The 24,299-nt window shown below is 44.7% G+C and overlaps 1 protein-coding gene across 1 annotated transcript in view; it reads left to right on the forward strand.

Annotated features, from left to right (window-relative positions):
• The window catches only part of LOC147666123 (poly(ADP-ribose) glycohydrolase-like), a 34,657-nt gene extending 15,806 nt beyond the window's left edge, over window positions 1-18,851 (forward strand). The window contains exons 3-4 of the mRNA XM_086949287.1: window positions 13,902-14,007; window positions 18,726-18,851. Coding sequence (XP_086805413.1) covers window positions 13,902-14,007; window positions 18,726-18,739 — 120 coding nt within the window. The 3' untranslated portion in view covers window positions 18,740-18,851. The remainder of the gene's footprint in view (window positions 1-13,901; window positions 14,008-18,725) is intronic.
• The last annotated feature ends 5,448 nt before the right edge of the window (window positions 18,852-24,299 follow it).

A 24,299-nucleotide genomic window follows, 5' to 3' on the forward strand; every position in this document is an offset into this window, starting at 1 on the left:
TGAGTGCTGGAGTTGGTAATTAGACGTACATTGCACTCTGTGGTAGAGATGTTTTGAACCTTGGGTGTAAGAAGTGTTTTCCGCTCAAATGTACAAGCTTTTTGAAGGGCTTTCTCCAGAATGAACTCAGAATAGCCTGTTTATGAATCGTTGTTTAGACTCACTTAAACACTTATCAAGAGAGTCCTTGTCACTGCATATTCTGCAAATACGTATGAACTCCCCATAGGGGATGCTGCGGATTGTGTGGGCAGGATGGGAACTACGAGCATGTAAAATTGAATTGCCCGCGGTGGCCTTTCTATGCAGACAGGTTTCAATTTGATTATTCTTGATGAAAATGCCAACATCCAAAAATTCTGCTGCATCAGTGGTAATAGTGGAGGTACATTTAAGGTTGAAAACATTAGCCTTCAGTTCAGTGACAAATGCCACTGCCTCCTCCGATGATCCTTTCCAGATTATGCAGACATCATCTATAAAGCGCCAGTAATGCGCAATATTGGGTAGCCAGCGACGGTGTGTGGTCCTGAGCTCGCGTTCCTCCCACCAGCCCACATGTAAACATGAGTAACTGGGGGAGAAACACGAGCCCATCGCTACTCCACGTAGCTGTTGATATTTCTGGCCCTGAAATCTGAAAAAATTGGTGTTTAGACAGATATTTAACATTTCCATCAACATGGCATTATGATCCCGGAAACAAATGTCTCTTTTGTCCAAGTAGTATTTGCACGCTAGCATGCCGTGCTGGTGATGTATCGACTTATAAAGAGACTCTATATCCATAACCAAGAATAGTAAATTGTAACTCCATTCTACTTCCATGATTTTGTTTAAAAAGTCTGTGGTGTCCTTCAAAAAGGATGGGAGATTATGCATATGGGGCTGCAAGAAGAAGTCCACATATTTGGAAAGGTTCTCGTTCATGCTGCCAATTGCAGCAATTATGGGACGTCCTGGAGTAGGCGTCACCTGTTTATGTATTTTCGGTAAAAAATACAAAACAGGTGTGATGGGATGATCATTGACCAAAAAGTTACATTCATCTTTGGTGAGCAAACCCATTCGCTTCCATGAATGAATTAATTTGCGTGTATTTTCATGGCTTTTATTCATAGCGAATTAAGAGGACAAAAGATAGCATGAAGTGTCACTCAGATGTCTTTCTGCTTCAGTAATGTAATCCTTGGTAAGCCAAAGCACCGTGTTTCCGCCTTTGTCCGCATTTATAAGTATAATATCCTTGTTCTTTTAGAGCTTGCTCACAAGCTGATGGTATTGGTTGTCATTGTAGTTGGTCTGTTTCCTCTGATTAAGAATGTTTCTATTCAGGGCTTTCAATTCTGTAATCACCCTGTCGCTGAACACATCCACCGCATCACGGGGCATGATCGGTAGAAAAGTAGATTTGGGGCGAAAAGGGGTGACAGCTGAACGTCTCACCTCTATGCTTTGACTCACTGTAGGGGTAGATTGAGAATCATTGTCAAAAGCTAAATCTAGCAAGTTCTGTAACCCCGCAACATCATGAACTTGTAGAGTAGGTATCGTAGCAGCGACATCTGCCATAGTTGCCACTTGATTCCTTTTGGATTCGAGTTTAAAGTATTTGATAAGTTTGATTTTACGAATGAATTTGTAGATGTCAATGCGTGTCTGATTATACGAAAACCTGTTAGGGGGACAATATGAAAGCCCAAGAGAGAGAAGTTGTTGTTCAGCTTGGGTCAGGGGAAAGTCAGTAAGATTGATGACAGTATTTTCCAACATGCCGGTTATCTTCTCCAATTCTTTTTTGTTCTTCCGCGCGAGGTACTTGCGCTTGAAGATGCCCCTCCTTGCGTGCCTGCGCTGGCTGATTGATTGCCTGATTTGGTTTGAGGTTGCCGGGAGCGCAGGGAATAACGCCGGTCCTCGCTGACAAAATTCAGCTCATCAACCAGTGTGAAGTTTTCACGATTGGCAAGTCCTTCTGTAGATCTCCCTGGTATGTTATCGTCTTCGCTGCCAGAAGTGAGCGAGTTCAGGGAGAGATTATCACTGTTGTCAAGTTGCACAGTACTCGCAGAAGTTGATGGTTGGATATCCTGAGAAATACCAATATTTGCCACAGCTTTGCGTTTTAGATTGTCATATTTCCTGGAAAAGGTAAAAATCCTACCAGTAGCATAGTCGTTTTTATCTCTGGCAAATTTGGTAATTTTGCGCTCAATGATAGTATCTTCCAACTTTTTTATGCGTAAATCAATTTCTGCTTTTGCTTTGGTGATCAGATCAGTTTCCCCTGAAGCTTCCAACAGGCCGTTTACTCGATCAATTTCAAGTAGCAATTTGTTACGATCTGATTCGGCATACTTGATAAGAATGTGGAGCATGTTCATGGAGCTCTTGAGATTATTTTCGGCCCATTCTTGGAGCATCTGGGGATCTGGATTCTCATAGGTTGGCACAATAAGGACCCTTAAGCCGCGTGGTATCCTGTCAGCATCCCTGTATTTCTCGAGGGATTTTTTCTCCCACCATTTAGAGATTTCACCACGAAGGAGTTTCTCTAGTGTTTTGAGGAGAGTTTTCACATCGTTATTAGCGGCACCTGGCGCCTCATTAGTAGGTTTGGAAGTGTTGACGGGGAGACTGTCAAAACGAGCCTCAGCTGTGGCTTCTCTGTTCCTGAGCGCGTCACTTGAAATCATAATCATGTGTATGAATACACACAACGTCTGTCTTTGATGAAATGGAAGACCAAGTCCCTGTACAAAAACTAGAGGCTGGATGCTAGACACATATAAACCTATAAGTCACTCCTATGCCAGGCCTTGACAATCCTGAAGGCAGAGTGCTTGGTTTTGTGTGAGAGGGTGCCCTAGCATGAGCTGAGCCCCTCTGCAGCTTCCGGAAAGCCTTCCTTATAGCTGTTCTATGATACAGCCATACCATATACTTTTAAGTGCATTCTAACCTCACTGTAAATGCTAACTTTGGTTTGGCTGCATCAAAACATCAAACACTTTGGAATCCTACCCCCTGCCAGTTCTGGCAGCGGGGGTAGAATTCTAACCTTCTAGAGGGAGAGGACATGCACACACTGGTATACCCGGTAAATGTTTAAAAGAGCCTCCGCATCACAAAATGGATGCTGCTGCCACAGACACGAGTTTGACCTCCTGCTGCTGGACGAAACTCCGGCAGGGGAGGCCTGGACAATAGGTTTCCTGTCCAGGGAGGTGCCAGCACCTCCCCAGACAGGCTTTGGTGTATTGGGGCAGGGTGGGTTGCATTCAGTGAATGCTTTTCAGACACTGCCTGGGGCACACAAGGTGTCTCATGCATTTCCCATTTCTCATGCATTTCCCAGTTCAAACCGGTTGCTGGGGCACTCAGCCCCAGCTCTAGCGCAAAACTGGACAAAGGGGAAGGGGTGTAACCACCCCCTCCCCAGGTCCTCTCATAGGTGGGACCCTAGAGTTAGTCCAACCCCTACACTTGGTATAAGTAAAGGAACCCAGTCACTGACACTTTAGATTACCCTGGACGAAACTCTGATACAGAAATCTTGGACCTTCAACATTCCATATCAGCTGGAAGACGGAGGAAATCTCCCTTAGGGTCAAGAAGTGACTCCCCTGTTCAAACAGGCACCAAAGAAGCATCTTGCCGGTCTGCATTTTCAAGGCTCCTGACGGATCCCGAAGAATCTGCGACACAGGACACTTCCAGACATCTCCGAGGCTGACACGAGTCCCCAGCAAACCTCTAACTATCACGAGAGACGTGGGACCGGAACTCCTGGACATCCTGCACATTTGCTAGTGCATCGACTTCCCAAGCTTTCCTGAAGTTGTGCATTGGGCTACTTGTAGTCCAAGCCCTGAGCACCTTTTGCCTCGAAGATTGTGGGCCTACACTCCACGAGTGTTCCGTTGGCCCCCTTTCAGCATTTCTGCTCAAGGCGCCTTTGTGATTCCTAGTCCGTTGGCTAGTGGGTCCCCACAAAGGAATCTACTTTGTTTCTAGGGCTTCCCTGGTTGCTCCAGACGTGCCCTGACTCCCCTCCAAAGGGTGAGCCCCTCAGACCTTGTTGGTCTGCACTGAAGCCAATCTTGTCATCTTGCGTGAGTTGCTGTTGCCAAGGTCTGTTGGGTCCAATCCGGATACCAACGCTGCAGCACTCGACATCCTTTGTGGGACAGCTCGAATCCAGCTCCCGATCGTCTCCTGGACCTCGTGGCTGAAGAGTCAAGCTTCACCTACTTCCATTGAAAGCCCCTGACATCGGCTGGCATCTTCCTGTCACCATCCTGGTCACTGGCTAGTGACCCAGACTCTGTTCCCTCTGCTTTCAGGTTCTTCAGATCTCCGATCCACCCTTGGATCCATCCAGACGCTGGACGCCTGCAGCATTTCTTTGCAGCTCTCCATAGGAAACTACGACGAAACCCGACACGAAAAGACACCTATGCACCCGGCTTCCCTGGGTGAGGTAACACGAGTACTTCGGTGCTCCCGTGGGTCTTGACTCTCGAAGTGTCTAGTTCTGAAGGGGTTTTACCGTAGTCCACTCCTAAGTGTCCTTAAACTTTAAAACTGTAACTCTAACTTTCTCCATAGAAGTCAATGGTGATTCGCGGCTGTGTTTAGGCACTCTACGCGTTCCCCGTGGCTCTCCTGCGTCCCTACCTTGGGTGGTTCCAAACCTGTTATTGCCTCTGTAAACACCAAAGAGGTGTTTACAGAGGCAATAAGGGAAGAGGCAAAACCAACAACACCAGTTCTGCCTCCACCCCTACCCAATGACCTTCCTCCACTCCCCCGGAACATTCCAATCCTGTCGGACAGAATACAACAGTTCCTTCCTGTCTGGAACAACATCACCACAGACAGGTGGGTGAGACAAATCGTTCAATCAGGCTACTGTCTAGAACTCACCTCCAACCCCCCCCCACCCCCCACACACACATACCACCCAGGCAGCGTCAAATGTCAGTGGATCATTTATCACTGCTCAAACAAGAGGTCATCTCCCTTCTACAAAAACATGCAATAGAACCAGTACCACTGCATCAACAAAACACAGGGCTGTACTCCCTGTACTTCCTCATTCCAAAAAAGGACGACTCTCTAAGACCCATCCTAGACCTAAGAACCCTAAACCTAAACACACAAACGGACCACTTTCACATGGTCACGCTTCAACAGGTTCTCCCTTTACTGGCACAAGGCGATTTCCTTGCTACTCTAGATCTCAAGGACGCGTACTTTCATGTTCCTATTCACACCTCTCACAGAAAGTATCTCAGGCTTGTAGTGGACGGTCAGCATTACAGTTCAAGTCACCACAGCACCCAGAGTTTTCACCAAGTGTCTAGCAGTAGTTGCAGCTCATCTAAGGAGGAAACACATTCATGTGTACCCCTACCTAGATGACTGGCTTATAAAACCCAACTCGTACAACCAGTGCGTAAAACACACTCACGCTACAATCCAACTGCTTCACGACTTGGGGTTTACCATAAACCATCCAAAGTCTCCCCTGCAACCGTCCCACATACAGCAATACCTAGGGGCAACATTAAATACCTTAAAGGAACTTGCATATCCAAATCCAGCCAGGATATCAAGCATACAAAGCCTTCTCACAAAATTTCAACCACAACACTCTCTCCCAGCTCGAGTGTTCATGCAACTTATAGGGATGATGGTATCTTGCTTTTTCATAGTCCCTCACGCAAGACTCCAGATGCGTCCCCTACAGGATTGTCTAATACGTCAGTGGAACCAGGCTCAAGGTCAACTAACAGACCTAGTGTTGACGAACAGTTGTACTGATCGCTCTCTGCAGTGGGGGAACACCAAAAACCTTTCCAAAGGGCAATCGTTCATTGAGCCTGTTCCACAGATAGTGCGAACAGCAGAAGCATCGCTCTCCGGCTGGGAAGCACATTTGTTGCATCATACCATACAGGGCACATAGACACCCCAACAAAGGTTGCTCCACATCAATCATCTGGAGTTGCTAGCCATATTCCTAGCATTAAAAGCATACCAGAAACACATTCTAGCCAAAGCTGTCCTAGTTCGCACAGACAATATAACAGCAGTATACTACATACGAAAACAAGGCGGGACACACTCTCTTCCACATAGCACAGAGCATATGGAGATTGGCCATTCCTCAAAACATCTTTCTCCTAGCCCAACACGTTCCAGGGGTCCAAAACACACAGACTCACGAATGGGAAGTGCATCAGCAAGTTCTTCAACCATTCTTCCAACTGTGGGGGGGCACCCAGAGATAGATCTCTTCGCAAGCCACCAAAACGCCAAATGCCTAACCTTCGCCGCCAGGTTTCCACACCCATTGTCCAAAGGCAATGCTATATGGATGAATTGGTCAGGCAGATTTGCATACGCTTTTCCGCCTCTCCCACTGATTCCACTAGTGGTGCGTAAGCTACAGCAACATCCTAGTTGCTCTAACATGGGCCAGACAACCGTGGTACACCACATTACTGAAACTCTCAGTATTCCCCTACCAAAAACTACACCTCTCTCCAGACCTCTTAACCCAGAGCCATGGAGAGATCAAACATCCAAATCCAGCGCAACTCAACCTAGCGATCTGGCTCCTAAAATCTTAGAGTTTGGTTACCTTAACCTTTCTCCTGATTGCATGAATATTATCAAAGAAGCTAGATGCCCAACCACTAGAGCTTGCTATGCAGCCAAGTGGAAAAGATGTGTTATATATTGTAACAAGAACAACATCAATCCCTTAGATATGTCAATCCAATACATCATATGTTACCTACTACATCTACAAAGGTCCAACCTAGCATACACATCTATTAGGTTACACCTTGCTGCTATAGCAGCTTACTTGCAAAATAGACAACACTTGTCATTATTTAGAGTAACTGCCATCAAAGCCTTCATGGAAGGACTCAAAAGAATTATTCCACCCAGAGTACCACCCTCACCTGTGTGGAACTTAAATATTGTCCTCACAAGACTCGTGGGTCCTCCGTTCGAACCTATGCACTAATGTGAATTTCAATTCCTTACATGGAAGGTTGCTTTCCTAGTACCCATTACTTCTCTTAAAAGAGTTAGAGAGCTTCAAGCACTTACCATTCAAGAACCATTTATACAAATACATCATAACAAAGGGGTTCTTAGGAAAACCCAAAATTTCTACCAAAAGTCATTTCTCCTCTTCCTCTCAACCAGTCGGTAGACTTGCCAATATTTTTCTCGCAAGCATAAACAGTTGCAGAAAGAGCTCTTCACACCCTACATGTCAAAAGAGCACTCCTGTATTATACTGACAGAACCAAACCTTTTTGTAAAACAAAACAACTTTTTGCATGCTCTTCTCCACCCCATAAAGGCAATCCTATATCAAAATCTGGAATTGCAAGGTGGATTGTAAAATGTATTCAAATTTGCTATCAGAAAACAAAACGTACCTTAACTATTCTACCTAAATCCCACTCTACAAGAAACATAGGGGCTTCAATGGCTTTCTGTAGTAATCCATATTTGTATTTATCTATGCTTGTTGAAATAGTTACGTGTACATAATTCCATATTGTGATGGTTCTGTCATCAGCTTGCTGTCATCTGTGCTTGCTATGTCTTGATGGCCCAGTCTGATGTGGAATAAATCTATTTGAAACTTACCTGCTGTCATCATTCATCACCTCATCTTTTTGGCGACGAACGCTGGGACATCCGCACGAACCCACGAGAAGATGCAGAGTAGAGAGTGGATCTTCACAGCTGTTGGAGAATTATGGAGGAGTGTTCTGTTTTCGCTTTAAGAAGCCGCTGTTGACCTTCATTTTTGTTTGCTAGCTGTTCTGTGTGCCACCCGGTCATGAAAAAGAAGCTCAGCGGAACAAAGTGCAACGGAAATTTAAGGTTACACTATCTGGAACGCATAGTAAGGATATGCGTTCCAGCAACAGCAGGAACAAAACGTCAAAGTCCCTCAGAGACGCATTCTTGTATGTGTTTCATACGCATGACCTGAACGCGTTTGCGTTTCAGCATTGAAACGCGGAAGAGCTCCTCAGGCATCCACACCTCAGTGAGGCTGGACAAATTGAAACCCGCTTGCGTTTCAGCATCAAGACGCGGCAGGGATTCAGAAGCAATTACGTCACAGAGACTCTTTGTTCTCTCTCTGCATTTACCTTCGTCACAAAGGGAGCGGTAAATAAAGGTCACAGAGACTCTTGTCTTTCTGCCAGCATCCATCTGTGTCACAAAGGGAGCGGCAAATAAAGACAAGTCTGTTCCAAAACGTGTTCTATCCCGCACTACTTCACAAAGAAAGCTGGAGACAATTGTATTCCAGTGAACATTTCCATTATAAAGCTGCAAACAACTATATTAAAAGTGAACATTTTTTATTATAATATGCCTACATCACGAAGTAGATTTTATCATTTGTCTTCAGGCATTTTTACAGAACTTTTTCAAAACTCACAGAAACTAATAATATACTGACTGACTGTAATCTATGGAACATTTTATATGAGTGGTTTGAAAATTGCCTAATTGAAAATGTATTTTTTAACCTCTTCTCTTCACCATGCAAGCTGTGTCCTCCACCACGATTTTTAGAGACACCAAGTGAGCCACCCATCTAATGGACGAAATGGTTTGACGGATTCGAAACTTACCTTGGTGTAATTGGAGCTATGAGGTTTCGAGCAGAGCATAGGAAGTACCTACTTTTACACTCATTAGGCTATAAGGGAAGAGACATTTTAAAACATCTTCCTAATCCTGTCCAAGACGAAGGAAACCCTCTTGATGAGTATCAAGACACAGTTAAAAGTTTGCAGACAAGGTTTGATGTTCAACATAGCTTGGTTGTACTCCGTTACACATGTTTCAAACAAACCCAGAGAATCGGGGAAGATGTTGACAATTGCATCACTGCTCTAAGAAGTCCTGTAGCGGATTGTCAGTTTGAGAATTTTTCTGATCAATTGGTTCACAACCAATTCATCTCTCATTGCACAGACAAAGCCATCAAACAAAAACTACTCTCAATGGGAAATCCTACATTGGATGAGACAATTAAAGTGGCAAAGAGTATTGAAACGTCACTGTTGTCAGTCAAGGAACTAGACGAGAAAAAAAGTGATTCTGTTTCTTCGGTCAAGGTGAAAGACACCAAGACTTTAGACAATAAAGCATCTGACAAGCAACACTTTTCAGAAAGACAGAACAGTTTTTTTTCAAAGAGTAATATTTGTTTCAGGTGTAGGTATAAACCACATGCTCCAGGCACTAAGTGCCCGGCCAGGGTTGTAACGTGTAAAAACTGCAATAAAATCGGTCATTTTGCTAAAATCTGTCAGACAGATAGAGGCAGGTTCAACCCAAGGCCTTCTCCTGTGAAATGTGTTGTTGATGAAGGCATGTTGCAGGATGAAGATGAGTTGGTCACTAAAGAGCTTTGCAATATGGTTATAGTGGTTCAAGATGATGGGGTCATTACAGGGGATCCTGATTTGTGTGTAGATCCTTATGTAGAAATTTCTGTAGGAGATCGTGTATTGAATCTCCTTGTTGATTCTGGAGTGCGTATCTCCATGATTACTCTTGAACTCGATCAGGCAACTTGGCCCAACAGACCTCTTCTTGCTCCAGATCATAAAGCTGTCTCTTACGAGGGACGCAAGATAAATCTATCTGGGTTTATCAAAGATATTTTGGAGTTCAAGGGAAGAAAGATTGCAGGTAAGATTTATGTGGCGTAGAAGGGATTAAACATCTTAGGTTGGTTCCACCAGGGACTATTTGGGATGGTGCTTAGACCAGGAACCAAAAACCAAGTTCTTGCCATAAGGGACAGCCCTGATCTTGAAAACTTATTTAATGAATTCCCAAATGTGTTTTCAGGAGAGTTGGGAAAATTCAAGACTTTCAGCACAAAATTATAGTGAAGGATGGTGCCAATCCAATAAAACACACGCTTAAAAATGTCCCCTTCAGTGTCCGTGTCAGATCTTGAAAAGGAACTTGATTCCTTGTGTACAAAAGGTATAATTGAACCAGTAGAGTCATCCTCATGGTTGTCTCCTTTAGTTGTTGCAAGGAAACACAATGGAGAACTTTGAGTTTGTGTTGACCTCCTCTGCCTGAATAATGAAATATGGATTGACTCGCATCCCCTTCTGAATATAAATGAATTATTAGCAAGTTTGAAGGATGCTAAAGTCTTCACAAAATTGGACTTAGCATCTGCCTACCACCAGGTAGAGTTGGCACCAGAATCCAGACCCCTAACTGCATTTGTTTTCCCTTTCGGAACTTTTAAATATAAACGTATGCCGTTTGGGCTTGCCTCAGCGGTGTCCGTATTTCAGCTGCTCATGTGAAAATTTTGAAGGGAATTGATGGTCTGTCTGTATTTTAGGACGATGTCCTTATTTTTGCTCCTGACAGAGTTTCACGTGATACTATTTTAAAGAAAGTATTATCAGGATTTCAAGCTAATTGTGTTGTTTTGCGCAGAGACAAGTGTGTTTTTGTGACTAAAGAAGTAGAATATTTGGGTCATTTAGTTAATGAGAATAGAATTCTTCCCAAATCTAGTCTGGTTGAATCTGTTGTTAAAGCCAAAGCCCCGTCTGACAAAATCACTCTCAAATCGTTCCTTGGGCAATGTGAATTTTATTCTAGGTTCATCCAAGACTTTGCTAGTAAATTAAGACCCTTGTCATGTATGCTCATGAAAGGTGTCATGTTTGAGTGGAGTAGAGAATGCCAAGACGTTTTTGAGTGGGTGAAGAAACAGCTCAGTTCACCAAAGATTTTGAAACACTATGATCTCTTGTCTGCACTCTCACAGTCGATGCTAGCAATGTCAGACTCGGTGCAGTTCTCTCTCAAACTCTGTTATTGAGAGGGAAATTGTTGGCATGCTGGTGGACTGTGATGAAATTTAGAAATTTTCATTGGGGAAGAAAGTTCTATCTTCAAACTGACCATAAGCCATTGGTTTTCATCCTCAGTGGGAAGAATGTCAGTAGTTTCACTCCTAGAATTGCACGCCTATCTTCAAAACTTCTTCAGTTTGATTTTTCCACAGAATACATTCCTGGATGTAAGAATGGGTGTGCAGACTTTCTATCTCGCTCCTCTGATATTGTGGAAGACAAACCAAATGTAGATGAAGAAGACAGGGAAGATTTTCTTGTGGCTGCTGTAGATCTTCCACAGTTGTGTGCTGTGTCAGAGAATGAATGGCGTCAGGCTCTCTCTAGTGATGTCACTTTGGGAACGGTCACGAAATTTATCAAGGAAGGATGGACCAGGGAGAGGAGCTTTAATTTTGACTTTAAGACTTATTTACAAGTTGCAGATGAGCTTACCATTGAAGATGGTTTATTACTGAGAGGTGAAAGACTGGTCCCTCCTCTTGTACTAAGAGCTAATTTGATACAGTGTGCTCATGAGGGACATTTGGGCGCCACGTTGACAAAAAAAAGGGTGCGCCTTTCGTTTTGGTGGCCTTCTATGGATAGAGAAATTGATGATTTTGTTAAATAATGTGTAATTTGTTCTAGCTGCGACAAAGCCGCTAAGTTGCGAACTCCACCTTTGTCACCTATAAATTTGCCATCGGTACCATGGGTAAAGTTGGGGCAGGACATTGTAGGGCCTTTCCATGCACTTGATTCTTCTTCCAAGTTTGCACTAGTCCTTATGGACTACTATTCAAAATGGCAGGAGATTAAATTTGTGAGAGAGGTGAGTGCCAGAACAGTGGTTGACTTTCTCAGTGATGTCTTTTTGAAAGAAGGTTTCCCTAAATTTTTTGTGACAGACAATAGGACACAGTTTGTCGCTTCTGAAGTTGAGGATTATTTACACACATGTGGCATTACACATCTCAAAAGTTCATTGTACCACCCTCAGACCAATGGTTTGGTCGAGCGAATGAACAGAGTGTTAGGTGAATGTATACAGTGGGCTCCGTCAAACAAGTGTGTGTGATTAATTCAGTGAGAAGCATGCTTTGGTTTTACCGAACTACTCCTCACTCCACTACATGAGTTTCACCTTTTGAATTATTGCGTGGTCGCAGAGCTTCCACTATATTTTGTCCAGGTTGGATGAATAAGTGGATCAAAGGAAGTCAATGGAATAATAAGAGAGTCAGGTGAAGTTAATTCAGGAAAAACAGAAACTTTATTTTGATTCCAAAAACTGTGTTAAAGATTTGGTTATAAATTCAGGTGATTATGTTTCCAATAAGAAACCTTTCCATGTGAAGAACGACTCGTCCAAGTTTAGTTCACCGATTAAGGTCACAGATGTGAGAGGAAATTCTGTAAAACTCATAAATGGGCAATGATGGAATAAGAGCCTTTTAGTGAAGAGTTTTCGCCCCAGTGATGTTTCTAGCAATGAAACTCCTGCGACCAGCAAAGATTGTGCGGGACAACTTGTCCTGAGGCGCAGTGTTAGAGACAGAAGAGTTCATCATCAGTATAGAGTTTAATTCATGAAGATTGTGCGGGGCATGTTGCTCTGAGTTGTAGTGTTTCAGTCTGAAAATTCTTTATTAGTATTATACTAGTATAAAGGTTGTTTTTTCATTATTTTTATATTTGTTTCTTTTCTTCTCTCTTTCTTGTCTTTTGCTCTTCGTTTTTCTTTCCTTTTCTTTCTTCCTTTTCTCCTTTTTCCAGTTTTATTTATTCTTTCCAGTTATTGCTTTTCTAAAATGAAGACCAATGTAGTAACCAAACTTGTATTTATCTATGCTTGTTGAAATAGTTACGTGTACAGAATTCCATGTTGTGATGGTTCTGTGCCAGAGTTCTAGACCCTGTCAGTTGGTCTATGCTTGCTGTCATCTGTGCCTGCTATCTCTTGATGGCCCAGTCTGATGTGGAATAAATCGATTTGAAACTTACCTGCTGTCATCATTCATCACCACACTTTCTTAGGGAACATTCCCTTAGATGACATCTGCAAAGCAACTACATGGTCTACACCACACACATTCACAAAACATTATTGTGTAGATGTGCAAGCAAAGCAACAAGCTAGTGTTGGCCAGGCTGTACTTAAAACATTATTTCAAACAACTGCAACAGATACTGGTGGTCTCCGCTAGGGTGGAGTACTGCTATACAATCTATGCATAGTGTGTAATCTGCAGCTCACATGCCTCAAACGGAAAATGCTACTTACCAGTATGCATCTGTTCTTGGCATGTAGAGCTGCAGAGTTACACATGCCCACCCGCCTCCCCGGCTACCTATATCTGTTCCAGTATTATCTTATTTAGATACACCATACATAGGCATCTTTTCTGCTTCTCACAAAACTCCATCATTTCCCTTAACTGGCGAAAAAGCAATCTGAAGATGGAGCTGATGCCCATGCACACTATAGTCCACAGGAAGAGTCACTTATCTTGTTACTTCCAAAGACCTTTCCAGGACAATAACTAAGTGCAAACATCCGAGCCCAATACCAGGTGGCGATCTATGCATAGTGTGTAACTCTGCAGCTCTACATGCCAAGAACAGATGCATACTGGTAAGTAGCATTTTACATTTTCAAAATGTTGCTATTACTTAACACTATACCACTATTAACAGGACAATATATTGCCTTTTTGTACTAAACAAGTCATAACACCTTAACCTCTTCGGAATGTCCGCTGCGGTGCTGAAAAAAACTCTGCATCCTCCGCACACGCCCACTGTGACGCCGTCCGACGCATCGAAGAGGTTAATAGACTTTCTGGTAACTTGTATTGTACAACAACTCAGCAAGCTCAAACTTACAACAAAAAACAGCTTATTATTAATCACATAGGTGGAACCGATTGCATTTACCAATGCTTGTTCTTCTTCTAGGCTTACTGTGGGTTCCAGGTCAATCCATGTTTTTCACAACAGAATGCGGCTGTTGCTACTGGCAACTGGGGATGTGGAGCCTTTAATGGACACCCGAAAATGAAAGGTATGACCTGGAAATTATTTATTCTGGATTTCTCTGTTTTTATTTCCATCCTATGGTTTGCAAACAGCCTTGAAAATAGATCTGTCTTGCCTCTCTTTTTGATAAATTATTTAGCACACCCAAGCTGAAGCTTCCCCCTCAAAGCTCCCAAGTGCTAATAATATTACTCCCTAAAACACACACAATGAGCTTGGAATGAGACCTAAAGCACAGGGCTTATGATCCTCTCCCTCAAGACCAGACCTGAGACCAACCCTGCTTCCTAATGCAAACACAAGCTGCCCCTGCCCCTGAAAGTGCAAAGGGCACTCCTTAAAGGCTCACCAAGCCGAAGAGGCTCCTTAATATCTACATTTGCTAACACTACTACAAGTACAAATGCTACATTTTAGAGTAGCCCCACCAAGCGGGCACACTGGCCAAAAGCACACACAAGGAGCTAAAACTACTCTCCAAATAAAGCACAGTCTCAAGATGATCCTTACCTTAATTGACAGACCCGAGAGGGATACTGCTTCTTAATGGTCAGTCCTCAAGCGGACTCTTGCTCCCTTAAGTAGACTATGGCTGAAGATGGCCCCTAAAGCACTCCTAATCTACTGCAGGTTCTCTAAAGCTAATGCAAGCTGATGCTACTTCTTAAAGCACCCCACAAACTAAAGCGAAGGTCCGAGCCACACGTATCACTTTTAAGGAGACAGCCTGGGCTGGTGCTACAACTAAACACATAGATCCTGGGCTAAACCTAGAGCTCAGACCTAGTCTGTTGTCTAAAACGTAGGCCCGCTAGGTGGATGCTTCTTCATAAAGTAGAGTATGCTGTTTGACTTTGCTACCTAAATTGCAGACATTTGGATATTTGGAGGGGTATTTATAAAGCGCAGCGTTCGCTCCGGAAGGAACATCATGGCGCTATAAGTCCTTGATACCAGATCACAGAGTGGGGTGGGGGGGGAAATAGATTGAAGCTTTAGACCAGTCATCGGAAAGATTAAAAATCCAAGTTTTGAGGAGCTTCCTAAAAGGTTTCTCGAGCGTCTGAAGTCTGAGATGCCTTGGCATGCTGTTCCAGGCTCTAATAGCCAGGGTGCTAAGGGTTTTACCGCCTTTAGATTTCAGGTTGAACTTGGTAGAGGTCATGAAGTTTTCTTGTGAGGATCGGAGGGAACGACTCGGGTTGTAGTGAGGGAAGCGTCTGGTGAGATAAGAGGGACCTGATTTGTTAAATGCTCGGAAGGCGACGGTGAGAATCTTGAAGAGTATTCTCTTGTGCAGGGGGAGCCAGTGTAGGGTCTTCAGGGCTGCGGAGATGGAAGATTTACGTGGAAGTTTTAGAACAAGGCAGGCGGCGGTGTGTAGGACACTTTGAAGTTTCGAAAGAGTGGACTTCTTGGTCCCTGCCAGAAGGCCGTTACAGTAGTCCACTCGTGAAAGAATGAGGGCCACTGTAACTGTCTTTTTGGAGTCGAGGGGGAGAAAATCAAAGAATTTTCGCAAGGATTTGATTATGCCGAAGCATTTTCCTGCTACAGACGTGACGTGGTGATCGAATGAGAGGTCCGAATCAAAAAGGACTCCGAGGTTTCTGGCAGAGGTGACCGTCTGAGGGGGAGCTACAGAGTTGTCAGGCCACCACAAGGCAGGGCAGAACGAGGCATTCTTTCCAATGGGGAGGATCTCAGTTTTATTTGAGTTGCAGCGGAGGTGGTTAGCGTCCATCCATTGGAAAACTGGCGTTAGGCAGTGTTTAAGATTGAGCTCTGCCTTGTTGGAATTGTCGTCAAGGGGGATGATAAGCTGGATATCATCAGCATAGGACGTTACGGTTATACCGAAAGATTCTATCAGGGTGAGAAGAGGGATAAGATAAATGTTGAAGAGGAGGGGGCTTAGGATGGACCCCTGGGGGACTCCGGAGGACACCTTTTTCTCACTGGATCGGAAGGAACCAAGGGTGACGGTTTGGGACCTATCGCTGAGAAAGGATCTAATCCATGATAGGGCTGAGTTGGAGATGCCGATGTCAATGAGTCTGTTGATCAGGATGGCGTGGGAAATGGTATCGAAAGCTGCCGTGAGGTCAAGAAGGATCAATATCGCCTTCTTCCTTTGGTCTTGTAAGGTTTTGATAGTGTCGGTCAGTTCGATTAGGGCGGTTTCCGTTGAGTGTTTGGACCGGAACCCGGATTGCTGGGGATGGAGTAAGTTGTGGGAATCCAGAAAGGTCTTGAGCTCTTTGTGGACTAGTTGTTCTGTTATTTTACCCAGAGCGGGTAGCAGGGTGATAGGGCGGAGGATGGTCAAGTCCGTAGGGGGTTTATTCGCCTTTTTCATAAGTGGCTTGACCACGCCTTTTTTCCATGAGAGTGGAACAGAGCCGGAACTGAGGGATAGGTTGATTATTTCATTGAGACATCAGACTGTCGCTGCTGAGCAAACATAGATCTGACTCTTGCTAACGCTAAAGCAAAGACTGTGCAATGCCACTGTTCCCTATGGCACAGAGCCCTAGCTGATGCTACTCCCTAAAGTACAGAACAGGACAAATGATGAGGTATGGAGGATTTGCATGAAGATCAGACCCTGGCTGGCAGCGCCCGTATAGCAAAGACCACAGGCCAACTTTGCACTCTAAAGCACAGGCTCCAATGTATAGGATTTGCATGTTTGTACATTCGCATCTCTTTGTAAAATACAGTTCCCAAACTGATGTAGTTCTCTAGTGCTTCTTAACCTTTTTAGAACCACAACCCAGTTTATAGAAGTACACACTTTTGAAGACCCACAATGCTTTAATCGACATGAGGTGGGTGGTTTTTAATGGAGCTAACTTGTTGTGTGGTAGCGCACTGTCATTTACAGACAGCACATTTTCCATTGAAATGGCCACTTAATTTGCACAGACATACAGTTTTACTGATAAAACTATATTGCGCCCAAATTATGTGTGGAAATCGGTTTGCAGTAAACATTTATGATCTGTGCCTCACCAAGTAAAGAGTCTAGATTTGTTTTCATCTTTTTAAAATCTTTGTTCCCATTACACTTCAGAATTACAAAAAAGTGCTTAATTTTTGCTTTTCTAAATGCTGAATTTGTACAGTTCATTTACATGTATTTACATTTTGTTTTGTTTTACATACAAATTACATCCTACAGACTTTCCTTTCATTCTCCCTGTACCCCATAATATTGTCACATACATGGCTACAGCGAACATAAATATGTGTACTTTAGAAAGAAAGTGAGCAATATGTTATTCTGCGTATGTTCCTCACTGTGTAGCCCAGGGGAAATTAAAAGTAGCTAAAATGTCTGGCATGAGATGAGATACAGAATATACGTACCGGAAATCAAGGCTTGGTGCAGGCCAGTCTAGCACAGTCCACAACTGTATTAGGCTGTGTGTGGGATCAGGGTCGAAATTCCTTGGAGCTGCGTCTCTCTGCTCAATTAGTCCTCTCTTCCTGAATATGTAGCATTATGCTCTATTTATAGCTATTCACACTGACACTTGAGTGGGAAAATGTGTGAGATACACGTTTACGCACATTGACAATCACCTTGATTTTTATCATAAAGGAAAGAGAGTGGTGGGAACCTAAGGGAGTGGTTGGTATCACTAACATATGGTTATGGTAGAGATACTTATAGAGCGCACGTTCACCCATTGGCATCATGGCACTAGTACTCTGGATACTGAAAGCAGTCACCAGCAGAGACTATGTATCAGAGGCAAAAGCTTTCCTGAAAAGCCAAGATTTCTGTGCACGTCTAAACATTTCCAATGATGGCAATGATCAAATGTTCATCGTGAGAGAATTTAATATATTTGGGGCTAGAACTGAAAACCTACACCCACCCTCCCTAGCCTTGCGAAATCTTGGTACCTCTAACAAATTGGCCATAGAGGAGCAAAGAGTTCTTATTGGAACATATCTGGTGATGTGTCCTGCAAAAAAAGTTCAGGGCTAATTCAGGAATAACCTTAAACATTAATCTGCACACTGAAGTACATGCACTGTGTTAATGGAAGCCAATGTGAACTTGTTTTAGCAGATGTTGGGTGTTTGTCCGTCGGGGAGCCTTGCATATCAGCCTAGCAACTGCATTTTGAAGTAGCTGGGGTATTTTCAAATCACATTCTGTCAGACCCAAGTAGATGCTATTGGCATCATCTAAGCAGCCACCAATAACTGCCGCCATAAAATCGTTTCATGGTTCCTGAGGAAAGGTAAGAATTATGTTTCTTCACAGTCAGGAGGATAAAAACCCTGAAGGGAGACCACACTATTAATTTATGGTCCCAGGGACAACTGCTGGTCCACTAAAATTCCCGACTTTTTATTGCAACTTCGGTGCAGGAAGCGGACCCAGTTTAGAGCCATTAATGGTTAGTCCAGGCCTCTAGAATTACCATTAAAGATAACAATTTGTCTTTTGAGAATTTATCTTTAAAGAATTGGCCTTCATAGATAAAGTGCAAAACATCTTGAAAAAGTAATTGAGGCACACTCTGGACTTTCAAGCAGAGTAGAGTAAATATGACAGTCTTAAGCATAGTTTGCGACAGCCTCTTCTTACCAACTACTTAATCAAAAGATGCAAATAGATGTGAAACAAGTGAGATGAAAGGGCGGGCCCTTGAACACCACAATAAATGTTTTCTTCAGCAGCTTTAAAGGGTGATAAATAATACTGCTTGAGTTCTATTTCAGAGATGGGAACTTAACTATTTGTGTCCCGTTCCCAGTATAACCTCAGCTTTCACATGCTGGCGAAGGATCCCATGAACGCTGCAGAAAGATCTCGCAAGACCAAAGCCACAGTTTGACCTGTATCCAGATCCTTCCTCGGGTCATAAACTACCAACAATAAAACAGTTTCAATATTGTGCTTTGGTTGATATCCTGCTTGTTCAGCGTCCAAAAATTTTCCAGACTGGAAATGATTATATATCTCCTGGGCTACAAGGGTTTCCAAAATGCTAGCACAATAAGGCAGCAATGAGATGGGCCTATAATTCTTCAACCGTACCGGATCATCATGCACCCTTCTCAACAGGGGAGCAACAACTGTTTTTCAAAAGCATGCAGGACCACTCTTGTCTGTAAGGAAATATTAATCAAGTTACTGAGTATATATGAAACATATGTATACAGCATCTAAAGCCATATCTTGTTCATGATAAAACACATTAACAAAACTGCAACATAACAAATAACAATGAAACTACAATAAAACGATAACAGAACAATGTAATAAAACAGATTATAAAGTGGGTTTCCTGGTTGAGACAAATCTCCCCGCCCCTGCCCCTTCCAGCATATTGAATACTGCCCTTCTCTTTGTAGGATTATTGAGGCCTCGTTTATTGAGGCTGATAAATTAAGCTCCTGGGTCCTTACGGTTAAAGAAACATGATCCTAGAGCACTCCCGGGAGCTCAGACTGCCCTGCCCATATGAAGATGCGAGCAAGGCGTAGTCCTCAATGGATCATTGCTTGGGGTGAGTGTGATCCTTCCCCACCCAATCCCCAGCTGATGAACATTAACACAAACAATAAGAAGAAGTCCAAACAACGTTAGTAGGTAGTTGAAGCGACCAAAGGATGAGACCGGTGGTGGGGTTGAAGGCTTCAGCACTCACCCCCGGGGTAGTTCATCACTACCCCGCCACCCGCTGCTGTGCCTATAGATTTGGCGGTGTGGGAGGTAGCACAGGGACTAGGAGCCACTCATTCTTATCAACTGGCCCACCCAGTCATTCTGCTTCAGTATGACTGATGTCTTCCGTTAGTCTGTCAATGACGGCTTGCTGTTCCTGAGCTGTAGATGTGGGATCTGGGCGCCCTTCAACATCTATGATCGCGACCACTTGGTGATGCCCTGAGAATGTCATCGAGGATTTCTGGGAAGCGACAAGCTTCTTCTAGCGACTAATCCACAAACAGGGGGCCCCTGAATGGAAGTATAGGGTCCAGAACAGGGGAAAAACTCAATAATGAAACAAGAAAAGAAAACGCTTGCAACACAATTGGCAGAAAGCTCATTAGTCTATTTCAAGTACAAATTTACATTTACTTATTCATATATGCATTTAATAATGAATCTATTCATTTATGTACATTTCATAATTAATTCATGATCCTCTCCAAATCTGAATATATATATATGTAACTCCCCTAAACCCTCACCAAGAGACCCATACAGTAAGAAAAAAATTAATCCATTCCTCATTCTTATTAATACCACACACTGACACCCTACTCACTCGTTTTTAAAATAAAGATCTCTCATAGCCTAGAGACATAGCAAACCAGAAAAATAACTTCATAACATTTCTTTTGACAATTCATTAAATACAATTTGTTACCAGTGTATTTTATATGGCATATTCTTGTCTTATACTGTCCTCCTGTATCATTCAGATATTTCCATCTCCTCTAACGTATGTATTGTTAGGTTTCCAGGTTTCGTACAGTGTCATAATATAATAGAGTTTCCAGATTTCACACGCTATACCAGATTTCCCATGATGCGTAGACACGCCTTATGGTGTAAAACGACTCTAACGTCATACACCTTCAACAGGGCACCTAGCAATGCCCAACAACTAACATTCCACAAGAATTTACCTCTAAGAGGGCAGGAAACGGCCTAGAACATGAACAAAAACGTTGAAACTATATATGTAAGAAAGTGCCATCTTTCTTGCCTTGGTATGCCCCCACTTTTTTCTGAACTGCTGATGTGCTTTGACTGAGTGTGCCCTGGGTTCCTGCCAACCAGGTACCCAGGGCCTGTGTTCCTTCCCTAAAAGTGTGCTGAAACTAAAAACCCAATTGGCATCTCTGGCCACCTGTCAGCCCCTAGTAAATTGTACCCTAGGTACCCAGGGCATGGTGACCAGAGAAGGCCCTTGAGGGCTGCAGAACATATGGGGCCACCCTCGGGGGCCCTGTACCCTGGCACCCACACACTGCCTTTGCAGGCTGAGTGCCTAAGTACAGAACTAAACCAAGAGTCGACATTGCACATATCCCTGTGTGCCATGCCCACAGAACCCACTGCCTTGGCATACTTCAGTCACCCCTCTAGCTGGGTGCCCTATGCCAGAGGTGTGGGCACAGGTGCATGAGCCCTGTGCCCCTACAGTACCCAGGGCCATTCCTAGGCATTGTAAGTGCAGTGATGCCATTAAGAGTATATGGTGCTGGGAAGTTGTCATTACGAACTCCACAGCCCCATAATGGCTACACTGAAGACTGAAAAGTTTGGTACCAAACTTCTCAGCACATTAAACCCGCACTGATGCTAGTGTGGGATTTAATGTAAAATGCACCAGAGGGCATCTTAGAGATGCCCTCTGAAATCCTAACCTACAATCCACTTCTGGGCTGAGTGGCTGCAGAGGCTGCCACACAGCAGACATGTTGCTGGACCCCTGGGTGGAGAGCCCCCGCTCTCCTGGGCCTGCAACAATGCACATCCTGGGCGAGGTGCTAGGTCTCCTCCCCAGGATGGGCAGGGGGAAGCTTCAAAGGCATGCTGCCTCTGTGAGCTTCTCCAGACCATTTGCTGTACCCAGCAACTAGCCCCCATCAGTTCTAACCCCCACTCTGTCGGGAAGACTGGCGGTAAAAACTACGTCAGGAAGGGGGGTGTGCCAGCCTGTGCCAATCCCACCCCTCGGGTGGGGGAAACGAGGTGAAGCACAGTGAAGCTCCGGCCATCTTGTAGATGGGGAGCCCTGCCCAATCCCAGCTAGGCTCCTGCCCCCCTCCCACAGTAGAGGAGCAGGCTAGGGGGTGTACTCACTCCAGGACAGGGACCCATTGCCCTACCTGTAACACCCCTAAATTCAGTATTTAGGGGCTCCCTGAACCTTCCTTCCTCAGATCCCGATACGAAAAGAAGAAAGAAGATCAAGAATAAGAAGACCCGCTGTGCAGCTCCTAACAGAACGATAACAATTGACTTGGCCCCAGCCCTACCGGCCTGTCGATCCTGGAACCTGCTCCTGCCTAATCCCGGCGACTCCTGCGGACATCAACCATGGAACACCCGGAGGACCTGCCTGCCTTGACCCTCTTAAAGACTGGTACTGAGCCCCGGGCCAGGGGACTCCAGGGGCACCGGCCGGCGGGGGTCCGAGCTCAGAGCAGCAGCCATGGGCCAGGGTTTGTGCCCCCTTAAGACCCCGGAGAAGCCGCCTGCGTCTGGAGCAGGCGAGGGAGAGGAGGCGCTGCTACACGAAGCTCCACGGAAGATGCATAGCCTTCCACCCGGGGCAACTTTCTTCTCACATGAAACTGTTTTTGACTTTGCTGCCTCCCGTTCTGCGAACAGCTGCCTTGGCGCCTGTGGTCTTTCTTCCCTGATCCCTGGTCTCCGGTTCGAACTCCTCTGCCCCAGCTCCTTATGGACGATGAGGCTGTGACTTTGCTGCGGACTGCCTTTCTCCCCCCGGACTTGCTGGCTATGGCAGCCCTCTTCCTGGACTTTCGGACTTGGACCTTTGTGCTCCACGCCATTTTCTTTTTATGACTCGCTTCTTCTTCTATCTTTCTCCTCCGCCATTTCAGCGATCTCTGACCTCCCTTCTGTCCTAGCGACCTTTCTATTGTCTCTCCTATTGCCTCTGACACACTCCTCGTCTTACTCGTTACTCTCTGCTTCCCTCTCTCGTTTGTCTCACTTTCCTGCCCTTCTCTGTCCCTCCATTGGTGCTATGACTGCATCCCCCCTCCGACCCCACTTAATGGAGCTCTGCTTTTCCGTATATAGAGATAACTCTAATCACTAGTATATGCAGTAGGCCTTTGTACTCTACCATTCCTATGTGACTCTTATAGTATATCCATCCGTATCGCTTCCCTATGTATATAGAGATAACTCTAATCACTAGTATATGCAGTAGACCTTTGTACTCTCTACCATTCCTATGTGACTCTTAGAGTATATCCATCCGTAGCCGCTCCCTATGTATATAGAGATAACTCTAATCACCAGTCTCTTCTTTGTGTGACTTTACATCTTGTACATTTGCAATTTTTTCTGTTTGTATCTTATGGAACGCATGTAATCCTTAGTCCTTATGTTTTGCAACTGGTTCTTATGTAAAGCGCTCTTGACACCTTCGGGTAAAGTTTGCGCTATAGAAAATCGCATTAAATAAAAATAAAATAATCAAATAAACAATCCACCTGGTGCCACCCAGGAAGCTCAGGACCAGCCCACTCTGCACCCGCCGAGCCCTGGCCGGGCCTAACTGAACCAAGACCATGAGGACGACCCCCCGGTGAATGGGACGCGAAGTCCAGTGCCCAAAGACCCTCCTCGACGAACCAGCCGATGCCTGCAGACTTAGAACCGGAGGCCACCCCAACCGCGACCAGCCGAGGGTAAGCTTTTCCGACACTCAAAGACACCCCTGCACCCGGCGCCCTACAACCCCCTGTGCCTCCCTTTGGGGTACCTACCTATGCTCCAAGATCTCAACTTACCTCTCGAAGTGTTGGTCGCCCCTGGAGAGACTTCGTCCCCGAGCCTGCAGCCTTTGTTCCTTTTTTAACTTTCCCATAGGATAACATTGAGCACCCGACGGCTCAAGAGCACCCTGCACCCAGCTGCCCCAGGTGCCACTGTCTGTGCCACCTTTGTCCTATCCTACTTACCCCCTTCCCCTGAGCAAGTGACCAGGAGCCCAGCTCCCACAGCCGCGTGGCCTGCTAGCCAGCAGCCACCAACCGAAGACCCCCTTTCCCTCATTGGATATCATTGGGCCTACCTACCTCTCCGCCCGGCCGGCCCTGCGCTGCTGGGGCGGAGCCGACTGTACTTACCTGACCCGGTGGGGACCCCTGAGTCTATACCCAGAACCTTAACTTCACCAGCCAAGTACTCACCTGGAAACCGGTAACTCACTTACCTGCCATTGGATAACATTGACCCATTCTGACTCGAAAATGTTCTAAGTGTGAAGTTTTGAAAACTACAAATATTCATATAAAATCAGCCGAAGTCCGAATTCCGACTTACTCACCTGCAAGCAGGCGAGAAGCCAGTACTGTACCTTGCAGCCCAGTACTGAACCGCAAAAGTAATCCTTACCGGGTTTACTAGTCATCTGTATTTTCTACATAGGAACCCATGGTGTACTTTTCTATGAAATTTCTTCTAAGTGCCTACTTTTGAAAACTTGTAATATTCTTTAAAAATCATACAAAATACTGAAACGCCATTACCTACCTGTTTTAAGTTCAGACCCCAGTGCTGGCCCTAGAAGC

Source organism: Lissotriton vulgaris, unplaced genomic scaffold, assembly GCF_964263255.1.
Source record: "Lissotriton vulgaris unplaced genomic scaffold, aLisVul1.2 SCAFFOLD_3480, whole genome shotgun sequence".
NCBI classification, from domain to species: domain Eukaryota; kingdom Metazoa; phylum Chordata; class Amphibia; order Caudata; family Salamandridae; genus Lissotriton; species Lissotriton vulgaris.